At 39.2% G+C, this 22,538-nt stretch overlaps 4 protein-coding genes across 4 annotated transcripts; all 4 read right to left on the bottom strand.

The window, feature by feature from the left end:
- Window positions 1-126: 126 nt before the first annotated feature.
- On the bottom strand, window positions 127-4,779 carry LOC103701692. The gene is made up of 3 exons (XM_039130199.1): window positions 4,303-4,779; window positions 2,881-2,967; window positions 127-572 (listed from the first exon to the last, which is right to left on the bottom strand). Exons 1-3 carry the CDS (start codon window positions 4,429-4,431, stop codon window positions 402-404), a joined length of 387 nt encoding a protein of 128 aa, XP_038986127.1. The 5' UTR covers window positions 4,432-4,779; the 3' UTR covers window positions 127-401.
- Window positions 4,780-5,527: 748 nt separating this feature from the next.
- Window positions 5,528-6,380, bottom strand: LOC103697326 (histone H3.2). The gene has a single exon (XM_008779199.4). It carries the CDS (start codon window positions 6,306-6,308, stop codon window positions 5,898-5,900), a length of 411 nt encoding a protein of 136 aa, XP_008777421.1. The 5' UTR covers window positions 6,309-6,380; the 3' UTR covers window positions 5,528-5,897.
- Window positions 6,381-9,021: 2,641 nt separating this feature from the next.
- Window positions 9,022-12,310, bottom strand: LOC103701685 (zinc finger protein NUTCRACKER-like). Its single transcript, XM_039130591.1, has 3 exons — window positions 12,250-12,310; window positions 10,699-11,095; window positions 9,022-10,280 (listed from the first exon to the last, which is right to left on the bottom strand). Exons 1-3 carry the CDS (start codon window positions 12,308-12,310, stop codon window positions 9,407-9,409), a joined length of 1,332 nt encoding a protein of 443 aa, XP_038986519.1. The 3' UTR covers window positions 9,022-9,406.
- Window positions 12,311-19,585: 7,275 nt separating this feature from the next.
- On the bottom strand, window positions 19,586-20,783 carry LOC103697245 (monothiol glutaredoxin-S3-like). Its single transcript, XM_008779099.4, has one exon. The coding sequence runs from the start codon at window positions 20,366-20,368 to the stop codon at window positions 19,892-19,894; it is 477 nt and encodes a 158-aa protein (XP_008777321.1). The 5' UTR covers window positions 20,369-20,783; the 3' UTR covers window positions 19,586-19,891.
- Between the last annotated feature and the right edge of the window lie 1,755 nt (window positions 20,784-22,538).

Raw genomic sequence — 22,538 nt, forward strand, 5'->3', positions numbered from 1 at the left:
CAGGTGAGATTTCTAACGAGGGTGGTTTACTAGAAAAGTACAGAATTATTCAACTGCTGCATGCAAGGTGGTTTCAACCAATAATGACAAGAACATATTATGATAGATTACCTTTACAACAGCCTATCCTGTAACATTTCTTTATTGATAATTCCAGTGTTGTGAAATGAAGCTTATGCCACTCTTACATTGTCATAGTGATCAATGGACAAGGGTAAAAGAAAAGCATCAGCCATTGTCAATCGAATCAGCAATAGTTACAAACAAGAATGATGACAAGAACCATAACGACTTGGTGGGCAAAACACCCCCAACTCAGAACAGAAGAATGTATACTCATTAAACCGGCAACAAGACAGCATTCTGCTCAAGCTGCTTAAGTTCATCAAACTTGAACTTGATCAAACTAATCGAGCAGGTCCTGCTCTCTTGTTTTCTTCTAGTGCATGGCCATGCCTGAAGTTGAGAATGCCTGAAAGGCCTCGTCCCTCGGCAAGGTGCTCTGTTTCATTGAGCTTCTGCTTGAGTAGCTCTACTTCTCTTGTTAGATCCTCCTCTCTTTGTTTCATTGCCTTTAAGAAGAAAAATATTGTTGCAAGATATCAAATAAAGGCATGCATAATAGAAGATGGGGATTATATGCAAGACTGCTCAGAGTGAATTACAAGAAGCAAGATAATCTGGTATCAGGCTCCTTGCCATCCTTACCCAAATGATAAGGGAGAGTGAGGAAGAACCCACAAAGAAAGATGTGACCCATCTGATACTAGGTGATCTCAGAGAAACAGGCATCGGCTACTGCCATCCCATGGTAGGAAACCACTAAACTGATCTTTGCATGTAGTAAAAGTATAAGATCACTTCCAACAGGCCCAAAAATATTAAAAGGCATCCTTTATAATTTAAGGATCGAGGAACCATTTAAGTTATTGAAGTGAACTATTTTGCTTCGAAAAAAAAAAAGACTGTTTTCAAAAGCCAGGTTTTTGTTTCAGCACATGTTGCCAGGCTTGTCAGTTTATTACTACAGATGTGCAGTGACATTGATATGCCTGTGCAGGTCATAGCAGTCTTCTCCTTGTACTGAATATAATGGTTTAATGACTTTAATCAATGTATTTTCTCAAATCCTTATTTAATTTAAATGAAGTATGTCATATACTTCTACTAGATTCCTTCACCACTTCAACCATAAAAGTATGCTGTTAGTCAATTGCAGCTTATATTAATAAAAATGACCGCAATGTGTTGAACTAGCTGCCTACCTTCCCCTTCTTAAACAAATTAAAATTGAAAGCACACGCACACACAAACAGTATTTGCAAAATTCCAAAAGTATCGATAAACTTTAAGAGGGCAGAGACAGAACAAAATGTGGAAAAGTAGGCCAGTGGTAATATTAGTTTGTGTCATCTGCTAAAAACTAAAAAAAAACGGCACTCAAGACAAAACAGTGGCAAAAGAAGAATTACCATTAACTATTTGCAAATAGCAACCTCCGGTAACAACTTGCCAAACTTCCACAAGATAAACCACATTTCTTTGCTTGGTTTTAGCTAGCGTGAGTGGACTTATATCTGTTTCCTTGTTCCCAGTTGACAAAACTAAACACCAGAACTGGAGACCGTACAGTTTGAAAACACCATTTATTTACTATCTCCTAGAGGGATCCTTGATGAAACCATGCTAATTCTCCCAATCGGTTTGATAGAAATACCTGACTCAACTTTGTAGTTACCATTTTGCTGTTATATCTTCTTGGATATAATACTGGATACCTTCAATTACTCATTGGACAAAACTGAAAAACATGCCCTAGTAGGCACTTGCCTGGTAGACTATACAATATTCAACACCACACTCATCAGGCATAATGTTCCTTTATGTTTAGCCTATCAGTTATAGACTGCCTGTCACATTAATTCATTTGGGCATGTAGTAGAATTGATATAAACTTGCAATGCTATCTTCATCGTGGACATAGTCTATTCTTGAATATCGTAAGAAGACAGTCTTGAAGTTGTTGATTGATATCAACCACTGTACAGTTGCGCTCTTTAAGTGACGTATCATTGTATTGGATTCATCCAACCGACAAACTTTCGGTAAATTCAATCATGTAGGAACAAGAAAATTATAATCTCCAGGATGGGGAAAGGGTTGGGGGGACTGGCTACAAATTAAAACAAAAAAGACAACAATATCAAAGCAACAAATGTAGAGATTGTGATCCACTGTATCTTTCAGCTGACCAGATCTGAGACCTTCAGCCTTCTATATTCCGCCAGAGTCTTGGGATTCAGATTTAATCACCAAAAGAACTTGCCACTTTCTTACCAAACTGATGGATCTACACAGATACAATATCAGTTTAACCTGATAAAATAATACAAAGTTTATGGTGAACAATCTGAAAGATCCTCCCGGCCTTCAACCAGATTATGTCCAATCAATTTTTCAGATGAAAGAGAATTGAAAAGGAAGAAGAACCCAAAGGAAAGAATAAGAAAAATTAAGAATATAATGGTTTTTAGACAGAACTTCTACTGATCTATTGAATGTGCTGGATAAATTTAGTGATAATGTGTTTTAGATCTACATGTGCTTGGGACTGTTTAGCTTCAAAACCCTGCTAACAGAAAAGTTTTCATCGTTTGAGTCCTATGCATGATATTATCAGGCACTGGGTTAGTTTGAGGTCAGTTTTTGAGTTTTCTGCTAAAAGAGAAAAAACAACTCCTATATAGACTATTTTCAAAGATATAGTCACATTACATGTGGTGAAAATAAAAGTCTTAGGTGGCATATTATCATGGAAACTGAAGAAAAGAAATAAATACTTCAATAATCTAGCATTGAGCGAAAGTCTCAATATATTACCTCAATCGCTTGCTTCCGAATTTCCTCTTTTCTAGCTTCCGACCTTGCACTTCTTTGCACCTCAAAGATTAAGGCACCTACAGCAACCTATTAAAACAAAAAGGCAAATAACTAGCGAAAAAGTTACCAGAATAAGCATGTCGCACTCCGAATCCAAACTAGAACAGGGTTGTTGAAACTTTGTCTAAAGTAGATGCAAGATACGTTGCTAAGCAAATTTAAGGGTGTTCATGTACATACACCCAAATGAACTTTCTCACATGAGCTAACAGAGCAAAATAATGCATATCAGGACTTATATAATGTATAATCATCAATAACTAAACCAGGTTGACTTGACTGCCATTGCCCATGTACACATGCACGTATTTACCCACTCACGACCGCATGAAAAAACAGACATCAGTGCATAAGCATTACATCATTCACAAGCACATCAACACTAGAACTAATTGATCGACATTTGAAAGAATAGCCAGTTTAGTGAGAACAGAAAAGACAAAGAGTTCCCCAATAAGGTCTGCGCAGCAGCTTGAACAGCTTTCACCTCGTTCAAAGGCCGGATCTCAACATTGGTTGAATGACCATAAATACGTCTTCGTATGTTCGTGGTGATGTGATGGTTGGCCTGTTGCTGAAATATTATGTTAAAATATTTCATAGCTATCAATTCAAGATACTGCTAACCACATAGCATTCAGAACAGCAAATAAACTTTGCAACATTCAGTGGCTACAGAAGCAATAGATGGATCTACCTTGTTAGTTATTGCAAAAACAAAGACAGAATAGAGATTAACGGAGGAATAACATCATGAACCATCACAACTTGAAAACTAAATTTTTAGAGTTACAATTTCAATGACAATATATAGATGCTTTGGATGCAAGTCCTCCTGAAAACTGTCGGAGTGGTTCATCACTCCCTTATTACACACAGACAGGAAGTATCTCATGATTTTTTTACACAACAGCAGTAACAAAGCATGTTCGGTTGTGGGAAGAACGACTATTTCCATGTTATCTAAGATCCTTGATCATTACCCAGAGTGTCCTGTAGATCGAACAGCTACTGTAGAGCATTTTAGGCCATCAGAAGCAATAGAGAAAAAAGAAAAGAAAAAAAAATCAAGCAGCAATGAAGAGAATTAGTAAAATAAAACTAGGGTTCAGAAAGAAAGCAAGGCTGGAAATTACAAGACGAGTTCAGTTAAAACAGGAGAGGAATGGGAGTGGCTGCAACAAGATCAAGGAGTATATAGCTTCTGAGATATTTCAATCCCAAAAAATTAGAATTTCATTTTCTCCATACAAAATTCTACGGTTGGGATGAGAAACCGAGTTGCTCCAAATCCAGCAGAACCGGAGCACAAGGACTGAATGTGAAAAAGGGAGAGATAGAGAGAAACCGAGACGTGGACACCTGAGCAATGTTGATGATGAACCGGTGGAACTTGGGGTGGATGCCGGCCTCTTTCTTGAGTCGACTGGCGATGGGTTTGCAGAGGGTCTTCAGGGCCAGAGTTCCCAGCTTTACCGCCGGCAGGATCATCGTCCACTCCTTCCAATCGCTTTTCGATCTCTCCTCCTCCTTTCGATCTTCTTCTTTTTCTTCTCTATAGGCGGGGAGGAGAGTAGGTGGAGAGGGAGGAGGTGAACGCGCGAGAGAGGATCACTTACGATCGAGGGAGCATGACGGCCAGGAACCAAGAACAGAAGGTAAAGACGGCGGAGGGCCGCGCGGGTTCGGTTGGCTCCGGGCAAGACGCAAGCACCACCACCCCACAATGCGTGTGTAAATCACTACGCCGTCGACTCGCCTGGTTTTTGCCTCGGGATACGGAGAGATATCAATCCAAAAAAATAAAAAGGTTTTTCGATTTATAGACTCACCGATTCTATAATTTAAAAAATTATAAAAAAAACCATATACAACAGTATTTTTTTATTATTTTTAAAATATATTTTTTATGAATACATACTATAAATTGGATATATATATTAAAAAAAATAGTTATGCAGCAAATCAATACATATCTCTAAATAATCGCAGCAACAAAAACACCAATTTGTTTCTTAAGAAATTTTAAACATAAAAAGTCGTGATTTATTTTTTTTTCTGGTACAAGAACTTGGAGCATGCTCTTGTTCCCTTCTAGGAAACTGTTCTAGAAATTTCCAACATTATGCAAGTTACATGTTTAACTTTTCACTTAACAATTCTTAAAATTCAATAATTGTTGCACGGGACTTGAAAAGATTTTTATCATCAATAGTTACATGTTTATTCTTTGCCCACCTTACTTGCATCATGTTACAATTAGACCCTACCCATAGGAACATTAGAAAACCAAATATTAAAAATTCAAAAATCATTTGCCTTGGGTGGCATAATAATGCTTTAGGTAAACCAATTGGGCTAATGGATTTAAAGATGCATTTGGTTCATAATCAAAATCCACGTTATAGTGAATTATTAAAATATAAATCAAAATAACCACATGTCCTAATATATCTAGTTTATGATTAAAATTTAGATCAAAATAAAATTTAAATACCAAGGAAGAATAAAGATTTAATTATGAAGAATTCAAGCAATTCTCATTTTTCTAAAATAAAAATAAGAATAAAACTCATTCCATCTAAATAATTGGAATAGAAGTTAATCATCCCTATTTCAAAATCCAACACCCAACAAAACATGTCTTACAATGCTTAAAATTATTTACATCCAAATCACACCAACTAAATAATCCCTAACCAAACATAAACAAAGACCAGCACAAATAAACGGCAGAGTTTCCTTCATTTTGGCCACGATCATCCATAGAAACATCCAAAAACCCTAGACCATCAAATCCTAACATCGAGGAAAAAAACACAAAAAAAAGCAGAAACCCAATCCTTCAGATATACAAACGACACCATTAGCCATCCCGTTCAATAAGATATCCCTTTGCCTGCTTGCCCCGACACGATACACTACAACATTAGCCCCAGGAAACCGTCTCAAACCATTCAGGCACGCTCGCCTCGGATGCGGCGTGCAAGCTGGATATCTTTGGGCATAATGGTTACGCGCTTGGCGTGGATGGCGCAGAGGTTGGTGTCCTCGAAGAGCCCCACCAGGTAGGCCTCCGCAGCCTCCTGCAGCGCCGCCACCGCGGAGCTTTGGAAGCGGAGGTCGGTCTTGAAGTCCTGGGCGATCTCCCGAACGAGCCGCTGGAAGGGGAGCTTCCGGATGAGAAGCTCCGTGCTCTTCTGGTACTTGCGGATCTCCCGCAGCGCCACCGTTCCGGGGCGAAACCGGTGGGGCTTCTTCACACCGCCCGTCGCCGGCGCCGACTTCCTCGCCGCCTTCGTCGCAAGCTGCTTCCGGGGAGCCTTCCCGCCGGTCGACTTCCTCGCCGTCTGTTTCGTCCGCGCCATCGCTCGCAAATGGATCGCTGAAGAAAGTTAGGGTCTGAGGGCAAACAAAAACGAAAGGGCGCGACCGGATCAGCGATGGGAGGGGAAGGGATCTGGACGAGGTATTTATATGGGGCGCGGAGGCGGGAAGATGCGAAAATGAAAGCGATTCAAGGCGGGCCGAAGGAAATGAGGTTGAATCGTGGCCGTAGGTACGGAGGGAAGATCTATGGCTGAGGATCGTTGAGAGGTATTCGCTCGGATAGCGGATTGCCAGGGTGGCGTCTACGGGATCGAGAAAGTTGCCGTTCTGGATTTAATGGCAGGATAGCCGTCATAGGAAATCGAACGGCTGACGTGTGACGAGAGGTACGGCCACGGATTTTAAGAAAAAATGGACACGCTTCGGACTTCTTTTAGTTTTAAGCTTTATTTAAGACAAATTGTATAAGTTCGTTATGTTTCACAACCCGAAATCGTGTTCCATTTCTCTTTCGAGTGGAAAAAAAAAAGGGGCAGAAAACCAGTTGAAGAATGTGTTCTAATGGATTTGATTCCACAAATTTTTTTTTACTAAAATATTTTTAAAAATCATTTTTTGAGAATATAATGTATAAAAAAATGATTTTGACATGTTTTTGGTATATTTTAAAATGATCTATATTTGATTAAATATTTATTTTCTTAAAAAAGTTATGGAAAATACATATAATACTCTTAATAAAGAAAAAGATTTTATCTATAAATTTTGATGGTTTAATGATAGTTTTTAAAAAAAAATCAAAAAATAGCTTTTTCATTCCTTTTTTTATTTTTTTTATAAACCATGCGGGTCATATTCTCATGAAAATGCTATTTTTCTATAACTGTTTCTTGAAAACTCCAAACAGGCAAACAAAAAAAAAATTCTCTTGACAACATTTTTTTTCTTTTTTTTCTACAAACCAAACAAGTCCTTAATGAAAAAACAAAAAATGAGGTCTCTTACTCAATGTGCAAAATGGTTAGGTTGACTCAACGTCAAGTTGAGCAATAAATTCCATTCAAGAATCCAAGTCCAAAATATCTGGTTGCTAAAGCGAAAGGAAAGCTTGAATTTTTTTGTAAGATTTAAGTGAGGTGTGTTGTTTGTAGATACAGACGGATTTGGTTTGCATTAGGTTGAAAAGATATCAAACTTGGATTACGGAGAGGTTTGGATGTATGCCAAAGTCATCGACCCTGCCCCACAAATCTATCATGAATCAAGTTGACTTTTTTTTTCAGAAAAAAAAAAAAAAAAAAAAAAAAAAAAAAAAAAAAAAAAAAAACAGATACAACTCAATTCAAAACAGGCGTTGGGTCAGGTTGCATCCTAGTGAACCTAACCCTAGCGACACCCGCTTCTTCTACTTTTTCTTGCTGCTGAATTGGCCCATGACTGTGACGTCATGCATCGTTGTTCACCTCTAGGTGGTGGTGATATCCTTAAAATGGAGCACTCATGGGCCTAATTAGTGATCTGGATGGGGTTGGCAAGCAAGGCCTTTTGAAATTCTTCCCACTGTAGGCCCAAATTTAATCTATTTGTTGGCACGAACAAAGAAAGAGAAGCATGAGCCTACAAGTCGAGAAAAGCATGCGAAACCTACGATCTGAACATTTTCTGGTAGAAGAGGGGTCCAGTAGTGGGGCTGCTATGCGGGTGGGCTGGTCCCTTTCCCTCTCCTCCTATTTTTTATCAAAAAAAAAAAAGAGAAACATGAACAAAGGAAGAGAAAAAAAAAAATCCAAAGTTTGAGATGACTCGCAACATGAACAAAGGAAGAGAGAAAAAAATTCCAAAGCTCTCGTAGTCTCATCTCTGTATCTCTTGCTTGCTTGCTTGGGAGGCACACAAATACTATGTTCATCTTCCGAAGCTCTCTTTCTTCCAAAGGTTCCGAGCCAGTTTCATGTTTCTGGCGTCAATGCCTCAAACTGCACGCTCTGCTCGAATGAATAAATATATTCCAAATTGCACGGCACCTAAAACGAGAGATAAATAAATCAATAAAGGCACGTAATTAATCTCCTATTCGGGCGACCGACCAGCCAGCCAACTAAAAATTTATCTCGCTCGCACCACCCGACTGACTAAAATTTTTACAACATTAATGAATATTATTATTTTTTAATCATTGCTGTTTGCATATGCATGAACATACTGGACAAATAAATTCATTGTCAAGCGACCACATATACGTCTATAATTTATGAGTGCTTTCTTATTCTGTATGTATGTATCCACGCGTGCATATATGGACATACATAATATTATGGGCATCAAGAATTTGTACCACTTCAAATTATCTTTGTCAAATACTTATATTTACAATGTGGCTTGTTGCTTAGGCATGTCATATCCATTTGTACTTAGCTAATTTGGGAATTCAACACAAGGCATGATGGGTATGTTAGGAGTTGGACTAGGCAAGCATGCAGTAGGTACAGAGAATGCCATATGTAGATTGGCTCAGGAGCTGAGCGATTTTTAAGCATTACATATATTTCGGAAGGCGAACAATGTAGCGGACTGGGTTGTCTCATTTGTGATCCGGCACTTTGGAGAGTTTATCTAAACATCTGTAGGAGACATACCTCCTATCTTATACTCTTTACTTCCTTTTGATATGGCTAGATGTACTATATGGAATACAGTTTTCGCCCAAAAAAAAAAAAGGAAAAAAAGAAGAGGGACAGGTAGCCAAGCACGTAAGCAATATCCATTGTTTTATTAGAGAAGAAAAAAAATCTAGTTTTATGGCACTAAAATTACTAAAGTTCAGCTTAAACAGAAAACATCCTCGAAAGAGATGGAATGCAACAACAGAGCTAAAATGAGGGTGCTCTTTGCCTCCCAAACCACTCCCACTTTTTCCAAAACAAAAGCAGCATCCCAGAATACTGCCTTTTAGGGTTCCTGAAAAATATAGGCGGACCTCTAGTTAGTTACTTTTGAATGCACATTTGCCCTCTGAGCACATCCATCAACTCACATGAAGCAGTGATACCACCTTTTTCTTCCCTGCAAAATTTGCAAATAAAATAATCTCTCCATGCCTGCCCTTCCTTTTTCCCTCAACAACTTAGCTTTCGACTCAGATCCATCCGTTGATTGATGAGGGGCAGAGGGGATGCACCCAAACACCTAAGAAATCCCTAGTCTCTCCTCCACCTCCCGAATCATCTTTTACAGAGCTGCAGCGTCTTTCAGAGAACAAATTGTACGGGTCCGATGCTGTGAAACCACTTACAACGTTCTCTAGGTTGCTCGGCTGGTTTGGATTGAGGAGTCCATCGTATTTGCTAGCATCTTCAATCTGAGTATCTTGGCACTTCGATGGCTCAAAGCTCCCAATAAATGGAATGGTGGAAGTCACGCCAATTTGAGCAGCTTTCTGCAACAACGCTGTTGCAGACATATTCGACGCCTGTGCAGGACAATGGTGATGTTGAGCGCTAAACAAGGAAGGAATGCTAGCGAGGAGAGATTGCGAGCTGTCGACCTCCTTCATGGTGGTTGCTGGAATTGAGGTGCTTGTTAGCTCAACAGCACTGCTCGAAGGCAAGAGTTTGCTGCCATACAGCCAACTTAATTCAGAGTTGAGATGCTGCGAATTTGAACATGAGGTGAAGAGATCACCATACAAGGTTCCGGCACCCATTGATCCGATTTGATTGATATCAGAGAGACTGGTGGGGCTGCTTAAAGGCTCACTGCTCTGAATTCCGTGGCCCATCCACAAGGGAAGCTTTGGTCTAGCCTTATCATCAGCTTTGCAGTTGGACATATCAGTCTTAATATTAGACGAGAAGTTCTGCAGCATATCAGATCTCATCAAACCATCAGGGAGAAGGTAACTGGCATTGACGATGGGCATCGTGTGGTTGATGCCGGATACTACAGAAACTCTTGCGGTCTCTTCAGCTAAGGCATCACAGAAGGCCCTGTGTGTTATAAAACTGTCTCTCCTGTTTGTTTGTGAAAGAAAAAGCCCATATCATTAGTTGGAACTAGTGTATCATGCAAAAAAATTGATGAAGGTGACGTTGCTAGCAATAACGGCGGTAGTTGGAACTGATGAGTAAAGTGAAAACAAGCTAATTAGTTTCCTCTTCCAATAGGCTAACTTGTTATGGTACTAGTTCAAATATGATTGATATTTCCTTATGAGCCTTGATACATCTTTCTTATGAGTTTGAGAGGATGTTAGTGTACTGGTCATACACTTTTCTTATTAATTAACCATATTGTTAGGCTATATGTTAATGTACATATTGTTATGACAGTGAATTAATACAATATACAGAGATTTCATCTTCTTCCTTTATTTTAACGTAATTAATCCATGGCACAGGCTTATGACCAACCAAAACACCAGGCTCTAACCTGGAGAAAAGGATACCACAGTCGCAGCGGTACTCCCTCGTGCCGCAGGTCTTGGAGTGCGCCTTCCAGTCAGACTGCACTGCGTATCGCTTGGAGCACTTCTCGCACTTCCACTTCTTCTCGCCATGCTTCCTGCAGAAGTGCTTCTTTATGCCGGTCAGATCTCCAAGCGCTCTCGCGGGATTGTGGTGGATGCAGCTCTTCTCAGGGCACACGTAGACTCTTTTCCTCGGCTCTTTTGTGCTTTTTTGCCTTAGCTTCCACGGGAGGTTGTGCCCCCTGCGGTGGAGCTGGAGGTTCTGGTCTCTCTGGAAGCCTTTACCGCAAATCTCGCACAAGAACCGGTTGGTGGCTAAGAGGGCCTTTGGAGACAAGGCAATGACCTCTGCTTCAGGATCTGCTCATAAGAACACACACACACAATTAAACCATGTAAGATATTATTAAGAGCTCGAGAAAGGACAACGCGCGCGGAAGTAGAAAAAGTGGAGGAGAAGAAGATAAAGAAGATGAGAGAGAGAAGGGATTAGAGTTTAATTCTAATATGTTGTTTCTCCTTGCCTGGAGTTCCTGGTAGGTTTCTCTTCTTCTTTACCGCTGGAGGAGTATTGGGATCACGACATGGATTTAACTGGAAGACATTTGAAATTGCTTCTCCAGCCATTTTTTTTGGTTCCTCTTTCCTAACAAGAGAGCTCACTGGCTTTTCCTTTGGTATGCCTAAGAAAACTAAGGCTAGTGTTAATGGCTCGAGGATAGAATTATAGCTCTCTCTCTCTCTCTCTATGGACTTTTGAAATCATAGAATAATATTTGTTTTCAGGAGAGGCGGTGTAAAAGGCGAAAGTTGACGAGGAGACGTGCATGATGACACATATGATGAGGTGGGGGCAAAGCTGTGCTCCAATGCCCTTCCCATTTCGAATGATTATTCCATAATTCGCTGTTTGCCTTTTCCCTTGCTTTTGATCAACTCAATACAGCAGTAAAGCAGCACTCAGTGGATGTTATTTGCTATACTATGAAAGGTCAAACGGGTGTGGGCATTAACTGCCTTTTTTTTTCTTCTCCCAAAAGAGCCTTGGCCAATGACCATCAAAAGTGAAACTCGAAATGAGAAACTCCAAGTGGATTATTTCGCGTCATCTCTTTATCTTCATTGCACAGTGACATGTCAAATGGGATCTGATGGTTAAAGAGATAGGCCGAAATTTTTGGGTGCATATTGACACATCAACCAAAAAGATACAATAGGTGTTACGCCATTAAAATGAATGGTCGGTTGTTCCTTAAAGTTAGCAGGAGTGCTATGTATATATATACCCAAAGGGCAAAGATGTCAATGAGGTTGCAGAAGCCTCTTGTGACACTTTCAGCACTAGGTTCAATTTAATCCATCAGTAAACATATAGAACCATCTCTAAGCTTGTTTAGTGTGGTGTTAACATTTCATGGTCCGGTTTATACTTAGATCTACAATTTTTCTGCCTTCAATTCATTTCATGGCTCTAAAATCCTGATCATCATACAGAAAACTACAAGAATGCATACCATCAGCATCTGCAGGCTTCACCAGCTCGGCAATAATTTGTGGTCCAAACACCTGATACATTAGTATTTTTCACATCTTTCTTGAAGCTTTTTCCATGCGGAGTATCCCATATATGTTTCATTAAGTGGCATAGATTCTTCTCAAAAAAAAAAAGTGGCATAAATTTCCATAGATTTGAACTTCTGCTTGAGAGGCCCAAGGCATGGATTCAGAGACAAATTACACGGTCTCAGATAAAATAACTGCTTATCTGCTTAGTTTAATAATAGCAAGAGGGTGGTGGTTCTCGTACTCTTGTTCCTGGCTACGCGCATGCACGTGCTACCGCCATGGAGGCTATCGAACTCCAAGGCTAGGCGACGCCAAACAAGACGGAAAAAAGATCTGCTACTCGATCAGCTACCTTATTTTGTTCACTCTTCCTCTTTTGCAGCATTAATCCGTATCAGAGGCAGAAGGACGCATAATATTTTTTTGCATGCCACATGCGTGCTTGTTCAAATGTGCAGATATATATCAGCGGACAGCTATCTTGGATACCCTAGTCCTAGTGTGGGGAAACAGAAGTGTGGTATAAGGACAAGGGAATCGGTTTTTGTCATTCTCAACAAGGATATGATCAGAATGATCCCAATCTTATGATGCCATCATACGTGATCTTGCTCATGCATTGAACTAGTGATGCAGGAAAACTGAGTACTTGCACTTCACATCTTATTAGTGTTTACCTCTCATTCCCCTTGATGGAAGCAGTTGGGTGAGCTTTAAACTTCAAAGAACATCAAACTAACCAAGGTAGAGAACTAAGTAGTAATAATAGTATAGAGAGAAGAAAGGAAAGGGACCGAAGGGAAGCAGCAAAGTAGACAGTGAATTTTTGGAAGTGTGGGAAGTCATCGGTTTGTGGACCAACTTTATATAGTTCAAAGCGTGGCTACGATCTTACAGTATTTTAATGTGATAGTATTGCCTTAGACCATTATTTAGAACTAAGTTTTTGGAGTTTAGTATATGAACTATTCTAGCTCCTAGGATATTCTCCCCTTGCCCTAGGCTCAGCTCCAAATTTCCACACCTTTCTCGACACCAGATTCCTTTCCAAGGTCCCAGAATTACTGTTCATAGGAACGTGGTCCCAGTTTTAATAGTGAGAGGATTAAAAGGTTTGAGTGGGGTGGGAAAAAGAGAAACCTTGTCATCAAGGGTATGTTTGTTTCTTTGGCTTAATTGTTTTGGATGTGGAGGAAACCCCAGAGGAAGGACTCAAGCATATTTCCCTAGTCCAAGAGCTGAACGAGTCGAGCTCAAATTCAAAACCCCGACGTTGATAAAGAAGCCAGAAGACGCTCCATTCCTTTTTATGGTTCTTTGAAGTTGGGATGAGGCAAATAAATGGCAAGACCCACCAATTAAAGTTCAAGGAAAAGCGAAAGAGCCTGGGTCCTACCTTCATTTGGTTAAGGGATCAGACTTCAATGACCAACATTTGTGTTGAAACACTAGGATTCAGGATAACAAATAGCTACCAGATCATGTGTGATGTCAGTTTCATATATGTTCTCATTTTGAGAATGCAGCTACCAGAAACATTAGACTACTACGAAGCCTAATCATATGGTATTTTGTATTATTTGCATTCCATTTTAATGGAACAAAGAAATTTCCAAACCCACTCTTGAAACGTCGTGAGGAGCTAATATGTGACCCTTAACGATCCTGCTCATGAGAAATTTGCCGTGCCAGTACAGTTCTATTCAATAAATGCCCCTTTTTATGCTTAACAAATTCTATTTAATTTTCACTTTCAAAAAAAAAAACATTTGTTATAGGTGTTAAGTGTATACCCAATTATTAGGTCCTTTTATTTCTTTCTTGATACTCATAAACATGCGCATATCAAGTCTTCTATCTAACTAGCACATGGCAACTAGTCTAGTTATTCTGATATTTAGAATGAAAATCTAATAAAATTGAAGTGGCTTGTTCTCTTATATGTAACTAAAACTCTGCATAACAAAGTACTTAGTCCATTCATCATCATTAAGCGTAAGCTCAGAATTAACTGACTTTCAACATGGGAACCATATAAGGTTTTAGAAGAAAACTTTGACTGCAAGGTCACGCCAAGATCTAAACTTTGACTTCAATTGTTTTAAATTTGTTTAAGTGTTCGGTCACCTTATTGTAAATCTTACTTCTTATTCTTGTTCATAATGTTTGATTTTTTTTTCTTTTTTCTTCATAAATTATCTAATTAGCGAATTATGTTACTCTCTTGATCTAATTATTGATCATCGAGCCCTCCCTTAGCTCAAAAGTAATTGTTAAATTTTTAGATAAAGAAAAGTCTAGTCTTTGTAGTTCTATCTCTATTCCTCATAACTGGTTGTAGTTAGATTTGAGTATCAAAAATAGTAAGAACTATCTTAACCATTAGATTTATAACTACTGAAGGGTGAACAAGTTATCCAAGCCTCTCTTTTTTTTTTTTTTTGGTACAAAAAAAGGAGGGGGGGCACCTCATCCGCGTAGCAGCCCCTCCTTCACTAGGGAATGTTTGATGCAGGCCGCAAGTTTTCGTGTACCCTCCCCGACCCGTGGGTTCTCTCCACTAAGTTCCTCATCCATGTGTGAGTATGTCACCCCGGTACCACCTCAGTACCAACGGACCAGTAGCAAGAATAAGGCGGTTTAGCAAAGAGAAACCAAGAAAAGAGAAAAGTATGCAGCAAGAAAGCTTCTCTATCATTTACAGAAAACAATTTTACTGACTATATATGTTTCAAAACATAGACTTTAGGTTAGTTGGGTCTTAGTATGTGACTATGTTGATAAGCTTTGAACAAGTGGTTAATTTTAGAGACCTCCTGGATTTTATATCAATCATTTGTTGGTTAATGTTCAAGATCAGGGAATGCTGCTTGGTGGAACTATAACTAGGACGAAACTACAGTATGAAGCTAGTTCAGTTGGAACCATAGAGAAGAATTGAGGATGATAGGATTTAGGACTAAAGAAAACCAAAAGTGGAGTGTAATTATTCTATTAGGTTTAGAAAGATGATGCTTTGAAACAAGTTTGAGTATATCAGTACCTGTTGTAGTCTCAAATTCAGGGCATAAATGGACAGAGAGATAGTCGAGGATTTATCCTGAATCTGGATAAAATATGCTGAAAGTTGTGGATCTATGGCTTTGGATCAGCAATTAGAAAGTATTATCTAGACTACCTATCATACAGTTAAGAGTGTTGGAACGAGCACGATTTGTGCACACAGAATATGCTTGACAAAGATAAGAACACTAAAATAGATGTATGTTAGAAACAATAAGGGTGGAATTGGACTTGCTACATAGTACTAGCAATAACACAAATTAAGATTGGTGAAGCACCTAAGATGGTGTGTGCTTATATGTAGCGCAAGTATAAGATGATTCTATTAAGGGCTTGTTTGGGTAGTCCACTACCATTCATGCTAGATTTTGTTTGGATTAGTGGATTCGACAAGACTGCAGCTAGGGGTTGTTGGTAGATACATGAATCCAGTAAGAAATTCAGTCTGATTCTACTAGATTACCCAAACATAACCCAAGAAGGATCAATTTTAAGCTTGTGGTGGCTAGGTTTTAAACTTCTCTAACATATAGGTCGTGGGGCTCCACTCATTCCATATGCTAATGTGGCACTGGCTCAGCAATTAACCCATCATGAATAGCGTCAATCCCTTAAATTGCACTAGTCTTCCTGCCAACCCTACCAACATTAGCCTTTTGCATTTAGAAATAAATTGATAGCTTTCCACTCTTTTGCCTAAATAATAAATTGAAGGCTGATAGGAAATCCTGAAAGTATCGGCCCCATTGTATTTAGACCTAAATTGCTAGGTTTCCACACGTTTACCCAAATAACGGTTTGAAGGCAAACAGATTGATGATTCTTCCTTAGATATTTTTTGGGATAATTGAAACTTTATGGTCTAGTATGGCAACAATATAGAGAATTTAGGATATTTTTCTATCCTCCATAGATACAATTAATTTAGGATAAGATTAGATGAGTACTACTATTTTTCTATTATTTTTTGTATCTCCATACATAGTACCACATTTCAACTTACAATGTGGTGGTTATTTTTGGTTAAAAAGGCAAGCATGGTCTTACTTTTGTTGCAATGTTTTGCTAATGAATTATGTTTTTGGTTAACATAAGCTGGGATCAAGGGCTCGTTTGGTTCGCGGGAAAAGAAGGGGGGAAAGTGTGGTCAACGGAAAAGTAATGAGATGCCTCTTGTTTGGTTGGAGTTTTCAAAGGAGAGAGAAGGGAAAGTTGTATTCCCATGGAAATGTGATTCCCACATTTCATGGGAAAGTCTTTCCCATGAGAAACATGGGAAAGTTACTTTCCCATGAGGCGGGAATCACTTCATTTTTACTTTTTCCCAAAAAGTCCCTTCAGTATTAAAGAAGCATTAAAGAGGCATTAAAAACCTAATTTTTATTAAGGGCATAATAGGAATTATATATAACTTTCCTACGAAAGTGGATGGCCAACCAAACATAAGCACCTTGGAAATTTGTCACTTTTCCATGGTCAACCAAACATGCCAAAAATACTTTCCGGGCTCGTTTGGTTCGCGGGAAAAGAAGGGGGGAAAGTGTGGTCAACGGGAAAGTAATGAGATGCCTCTTGTTTGGTTGGAGTTTTCAAAGGAGAGAGAAGGGAAAGTTATATTCCCATGGGAATGTGATTCCCACATTTCATGGGAAAGTCTTTCCCATGAGAAACATGGGAAAGTTACTTTTCCATGAGGTGGGAATCACTCCATTTTTACTTTTTCCCAAAAAGTCCTTTCAGCATTAAAGAAGCATTAAAGAGGCATTAAAAACCTAATTTTTATTAAGGGCATAATAGGAATTATATATAACTTTCCTAGGAAAGTGGATGGCCAACCAAACATAAGTACCTTGGAAATTTGTCACTTTCCCATGGTCAACCAAACATGCCAAAATTACTTTCCTAGGCATTCTCTTCCTAGGAATTTGTTTCCCAGGAATCATATTCCTAGGAAGGAAAATGCTTCCCGCGAACCAAACGAGCCCTCCTAGGCATCCTCTTCCTAGGAATTTGTTTCCCAGGAATCATGTTCTTAGGAAGGAAAATACTTTCCGCGAACCAAACGAGCCCCAAATGGCTTGAATGTCCTGGAATCTATTAAATTGTGGTCCTCGATTATCCCAACTTTGATTAAATTATTACACATTAGTGGTGCAGCCCTCAAAAAAGTTGCCACTTATATGCCTTATCTTGACTTGTTTTCATCCAAAGGAATGGGTTGTATCTTTTGGGTGAAAGAACGATTTATCTTCCTTTGCGCGAATCAACTGTTGGATCATTCAATGCTCACTTTAAGATCTATGCATATGGATTGATGATGGAGTTTAGAGTGCTTTGAGATTTGGGTAGTGCGTGATCCAACCTAAGAAAGGAAAATCTTTTCTTGGCATGAAGGATACAACCTGTATCCTCTATCCAAATGTCAATATCTCAACAAATAATTGCACATGTATTAAATGATAGCATATTTTTTTATAAAAAAGATGCAATCTTACCGGGAGTGTTTACTCATTAGCTAATATGCCATGACATTCCATATCTTTATGTTTCTTAGCGTGAATGCTAGAGGGGATATTGGCAATACTTACGTAAGTGATCCCTTTTAAAATTTGTCTTCGAGACAATACTGGTTATTTATAAACAAATTCGAGATAAACATGATGAATAGGTATTCGATTTCTATTACCCACCTTCAATATTCATGTAGGAGGTTGACATGGGGGCTGGGGCAAACCACCTCTATGGCAAGGTTAAATAATAAATAGGGGATTTCTATTACCAGAGAATGCTTTCTAATTATGGTTGTAACGACTTTGTTCATAGTGGTTATAATAGCTATTATATATAACGGTTTCCACCACCTTGATTACATTACTCATCAGTTAAATAATGTTGAAATATATAATGACATTAGTTTTTGTTATTTCCATTATTTTTAGTTACAACAGGCTGTTATAAGTAAAAAAGATTACTATTTTCATTTATATATTTAAATAAAATAATATTTTCAAAAAAATAGTTTTTCAAAATTCTTTCCAGGATATATTATTTTTACATAATAAAAAAGAAAATTTGAACGCCATTATTATCCATTATTCCTGTTACAACAACTATTATTTTAGTGATTATTTTAAATATTAAAATTAAGAAAAAAATGTTTTTCAAGATGAAAAATGGCCGTTATAACATGTCTTGGTTTGGTGACTGTTATAACGTTATAACATATTGTGTAAAGCGTTGCTTCCAACTTCCCATGGTACTAAAATACGAACCCAGTTGAAATATTGCTTCAGGATGGTGGTTGCTTACTTGTTTTTAGTAAGCTGTTATTTTCACCCCAAGATTTAGGGTTTCGTTCAATAACAAAAAGAAATTCGATGACGATTTTATTCATATGTCAAGCGGCCACATCAGATGTGACAGCGTCCAAATGGGAGTAGACTGTGGGAGGCAAGATTGACTCATCCTATTTCCTCAGTGGACAATAATTAGCTTCTTTCCTTCGTTGAATGGCATAAAATTCAATTGCCACTTGTTCCGTGACTTTCGTGAAACTTCCATCTTTTGTCATGGATGGTGCATGAAAATTTTTGACATTCCTAGCTGGAATGCATAATGTAATTATAAGCATATTTTTATAATTTTAATAAATAGTAAAAAAAAAAAAAGGCAACATATAATTGACGCATGTTCTCCCACATTATCTATCATTTTTGTATTCTTGTTATACTGTATGGTCTTTCAAATTTATGGAGCATTTCCTTATACAACAAAACCTTTTTTTATTTTTTTATGGAATGTGAAAGAAGCGAGGTGCTTTTAAAATCAAAATTTACAACTTCACTCTCATGTTCTTTTTTAAAAAAATATGTTAGAATAATCTTAGAGATCACGTAACAATCCGCATCACTCATAATATTTTTTCTATCAGTAACTTCTAAGGCGTACTGAATGTAAAAAGAAGGAACAAAGAAATAAAATCATCTCTCTCTTTTTTGTGTTTCTTTTTTTTTTCCAAATTTTTTTTTTGGTGTTCAATACATATGTAGCTTCATCATTTTTTTTTGAAAAAAAAACTCATATTTTTGTTACTAGAGATTGCTCAGTTGATTTCTCCATTTCATGGCAACATCAGATTGTCAGCTGATATCCGACAAAAGAACAGCATTTGTATAACATCTCTGATTCTAGCACACGTGTATAAAAGACCAGTACCCCATTTAAGAGCGTCATCTTGTGTACCTTCCTTATTATTGCAAGCGTGGGGCATAGTTAACCCAGCAAAATTAAATATTGCTTTGTAACAAAAACTGAAAGAAATTGGAATTAAAATTGTGCGAGTCTTCCACTAGGTTACAACTCCGACGCCCATCTGGCCCACAGATATGTAGGTACACGGATACGAGCTATCAAGCCGTAAACTACACGGAAATTAACGTTATATTCCGAAAGAAAGGAAGAGGAAGAAGAAGAAGAAAAGGACAGCGAAAGTGAGACTCCAGAATCAAACAACATGACGGCCAGGATTCAGAGCCATAACGCACCCGCTTGCTTTAAGATCGGGACGAGCTCGCCGGAGATGTGGACGGCCATGAGCCGGTCCAGCCCCCCAACCAGCCTCCCCCCGACGAACACAGCCGGAAGCGCCATCCCCTGCCGCCGGAGGTGGGCCCCACCGTCCCCGCCGCAGCGGGCGACCATCTCCGTCGGCAGCTCCCCGATAAGCGCGGCCTCGTCGGCGTCCTCCCCGACCTCGCACACCGTCGGGTTCACCCCCTGCCCCAGCAGCAGGCTCCTCACCACATGCACCATGCAGCACCCGCGCCGCCCCACCACCACCACCCGGTTCTCCTCCACCATCCTCCTTATGTCGCCCCCGCTGGCGGCGCAACGAGCCGCCATCCCCGTCGGCTCCACCGGCTGCCTCCCGCCGTTGATCGCTCCCCCGTCGTCGCTCCGCGGCGCCCACGCCGTCCCGCTGCTATACGGGATCGCCTGCTTCATCTCCTTCGCGTACTTCCCTTGCTATGTGATCAGATATCAGACAGAGAGAGAGCGAGTGGGAAATGGTTAGGAAGAAGGGATTCTATAGGTGGGACGGAGAAATAGGGGAAGGACACTACACTACATGCCATAATACCAAGGGGAGTGACGCCACGCGATGCCTCGCCACACGTCAATGGCAGTTACGCATCGCTCCCAGCCAGCAACGCGTCGCGCTGCGCCGGTGGATGACGTGCGATGGGCGATGGCATCATTCTTCTGGCTGGGTGGACCAGCTGATTCGAGCATGGACGGGTTACGTCTTTGGCAACGCCAATTGGCCACGGCTACCTCCCCTCATGATGCAACCAAACCCCACTCTGCATCATGGTCTACGTGAACATGATTACTAAAAAAACGCCGGATTTCAAAACTGACCGTACACGAGAATCACGCCTCATGCTTCATTGGTCGAGCTTACACTTCGCAGTGGAAACGGGTGATTGCCTGATAATATTATTTTTCCTTCATCAAAGGCGAAGAACGCCAGTCAAATATTAATGCCTTTTTGGCCGGTTGATTCCATCTTGCAAACGTGTGTCACGGAGAAGGATTGATGTCCTCATGCCATCAGCACGCTGGGGCTGGGCTCGTATCTCCCGTTCCCACACGTGTCGTCACCGTTTTGCACGAGGAAGTTTAATGTTATTTGCCGACTTGGCGTCATGGATCAGCCCCGCGTCGCGCGCTAAGGTGAGCCGCGCCGGCCTGGGGCCCTGGAGACTACCCGATTATTTCATTTTCGCTGTGAGAAACGTAGTAGAATTGACAAGTCATGGACGACGGCCGAAACTTTTGTTCTCTGCTGATAAGAAACTCTTTTCCATTTTCAAATTTGGCAGCAAAGCAATTCTTTTTTTTTTTGGGTGAAATAACGAAATTTTCTTTTGTTTTTTTGGTGGGGAAAAGAACTGTTTTCGTAGTAATTAATCTACTTAAAAAGGAAAATGAGAAATAGAGTTGCCATGACTTGTACGCTTGCTTGTATGTTTGTCTTTGGCATCAACGTGAACATAAACTTTTCCTTTTGTGGTAACATAATAGAAAAGAACTCTTAAAGATATGAGCGATGCTTTAGTCATCCATGGAAGCCGTACAAGAAATTCTATTTATGGGGCTTTCCTGTTAATGGCTGCTAATATTTGTTGCTATTTATATTACATACTCTTTGGCAAATATAAATTAGTTAGTATTTATATTATGACAATTTGTAAAATTTTCACTTACCATCAACAATTTTGTTGTTAAAATAACACTGAAGAAAGATATTTTTATATCACGCAAGTCTACTGGCTCTCTATTACTTTATCAACCACACATACGATCCAAAATACATCAAAATGTGACCTTTTGTTTTTGATACCGTTAGTTTGATTTGTGGAATACTCGGAGTCTTTACTATATCATGTGCATTTCATGAATCTAGCCCACTAATCCGACACACTCACATTGAGTGGCACTTTCTAACAATAGATATTATGGCATTATTCTTCACCAACTCTACCTTGAAAAGTATTCATGAGCAACCAAACAGCACCTTCAGTTTGCCCATCAAAGAAATACCAAAGGTTCTTGGAGCAACTTTAAAGACAATTGGTGAGCACTGGAGAAGCTTTTTCATTCTTAACTATGTGAGATTTTTTTTTTTTGGATACCATGCAGAAGATTAGAACACTAAAAAGTTAATATATAAATTCAATTAGAAAAGATTGAAATGTACCTTGAAAGTCGCAAGCAACTATTGATGATTGCTACAGTAAGATCCTAAATGGGATATATTTTTCTTGATGTATATCTCCTCAATAGGATAGATACCTTCAGAAATGTAGAGACCTAGATACCATATGATTTCTCTACAAATAGATATTTATAGAAGTGGAGTAAGGACCTAGCCCAATTAGTAATGCTAATAGATTTATCCATTATAAAGCCTATTAACCAAACTAGATTTATACCAATACTGGCCACACCACCACAACTTACTATGTATGTATTACGTAGTAACTCCGAGCAACAAGAGCTAAAGCTCGACTTTTGCTGCATTTTCAGCCAAGCCCTTTGGAATTTTCGCATGACATGGAATCCAAAGCAGCTCATTTGTACAATTCCAAATGGTTGGAAAACAGACTTA

The sequence above is a fragment of the Phoenix dactylifera genome, chromosome 9, assembly GCF_009389715.1.
Source record: "Phoenix dactylifera cultivar Barhee BC4 chromosome 9, palm_55x_up_171113_PBpolish2nd_filt_p, whole genome shotgun sequence".
NCBI classification, from domain to species: Eukaryota; Viridiplantae; Streptophyta; class Magnoliopsida; order Arecales; family Arecaceae; genus Phoenix; species Phoenix dactylifera.

Bases quoted from the DNA above. Each gene is read 5' to 3' on its own strand.
- LOC103701692 (XM_039130199.1), bottom strand. From the start codon at position 4,431: ATGATCCTGCCGGCGGTAAAGCTGGGAACTCTGGCCCTGAAGACCCTC. The intron at 2,968-4,302 runs GTGTCCACGTCT...TTGTTTTAATAG, and splicing joins TCATCATCAACATTGCTCAG to GTTGCTGTAGGTGCCTTAAT. The intron at 573-2,880 runs GTAATATATTGA...TTCTTCTTAAAG, and splicing joins TTCGGAAGCAAGCGATTGAG to GCAATGAAACAAAGAGAGGA.
- LOC103697326 (XM_008779199.4), bottom strand. From the start codon at position 6,308: ATGGCGCGGACGAAACAGACGGCGAGGAAGTCGACCGGCGGGAAGGCT.
- LOC103701685 (XM_039130591.1), bottom strand. From the start codon at position 12,310: ATGTATCAGGTGTTTGGACCACAAATTATTGCCGAGCTGGTGAAGCCT. The intron at 11,096-12,249 runs GTATGCATTCTT...TCTTATGAGCAG, and splicing joins GAAGCCTGCAGATGCTGATG to ATCCTGAAGCAGAGGTCATT. The intron at 10,281-10,698 runs GTTAGAGCCTGG...ACAAACAAACAG, and splicing joins TGTGGTATCCTTTTCTCCAG to GAGAGACAGTTTTATAACAC.
- LOC103697245 (XM_008779099.4), bottom strand. From the start codon at position 20,368: ATGAAGCAGGCGATCCCGTATAGCAGCGGGACGGCGTGGGCGCCGCGG.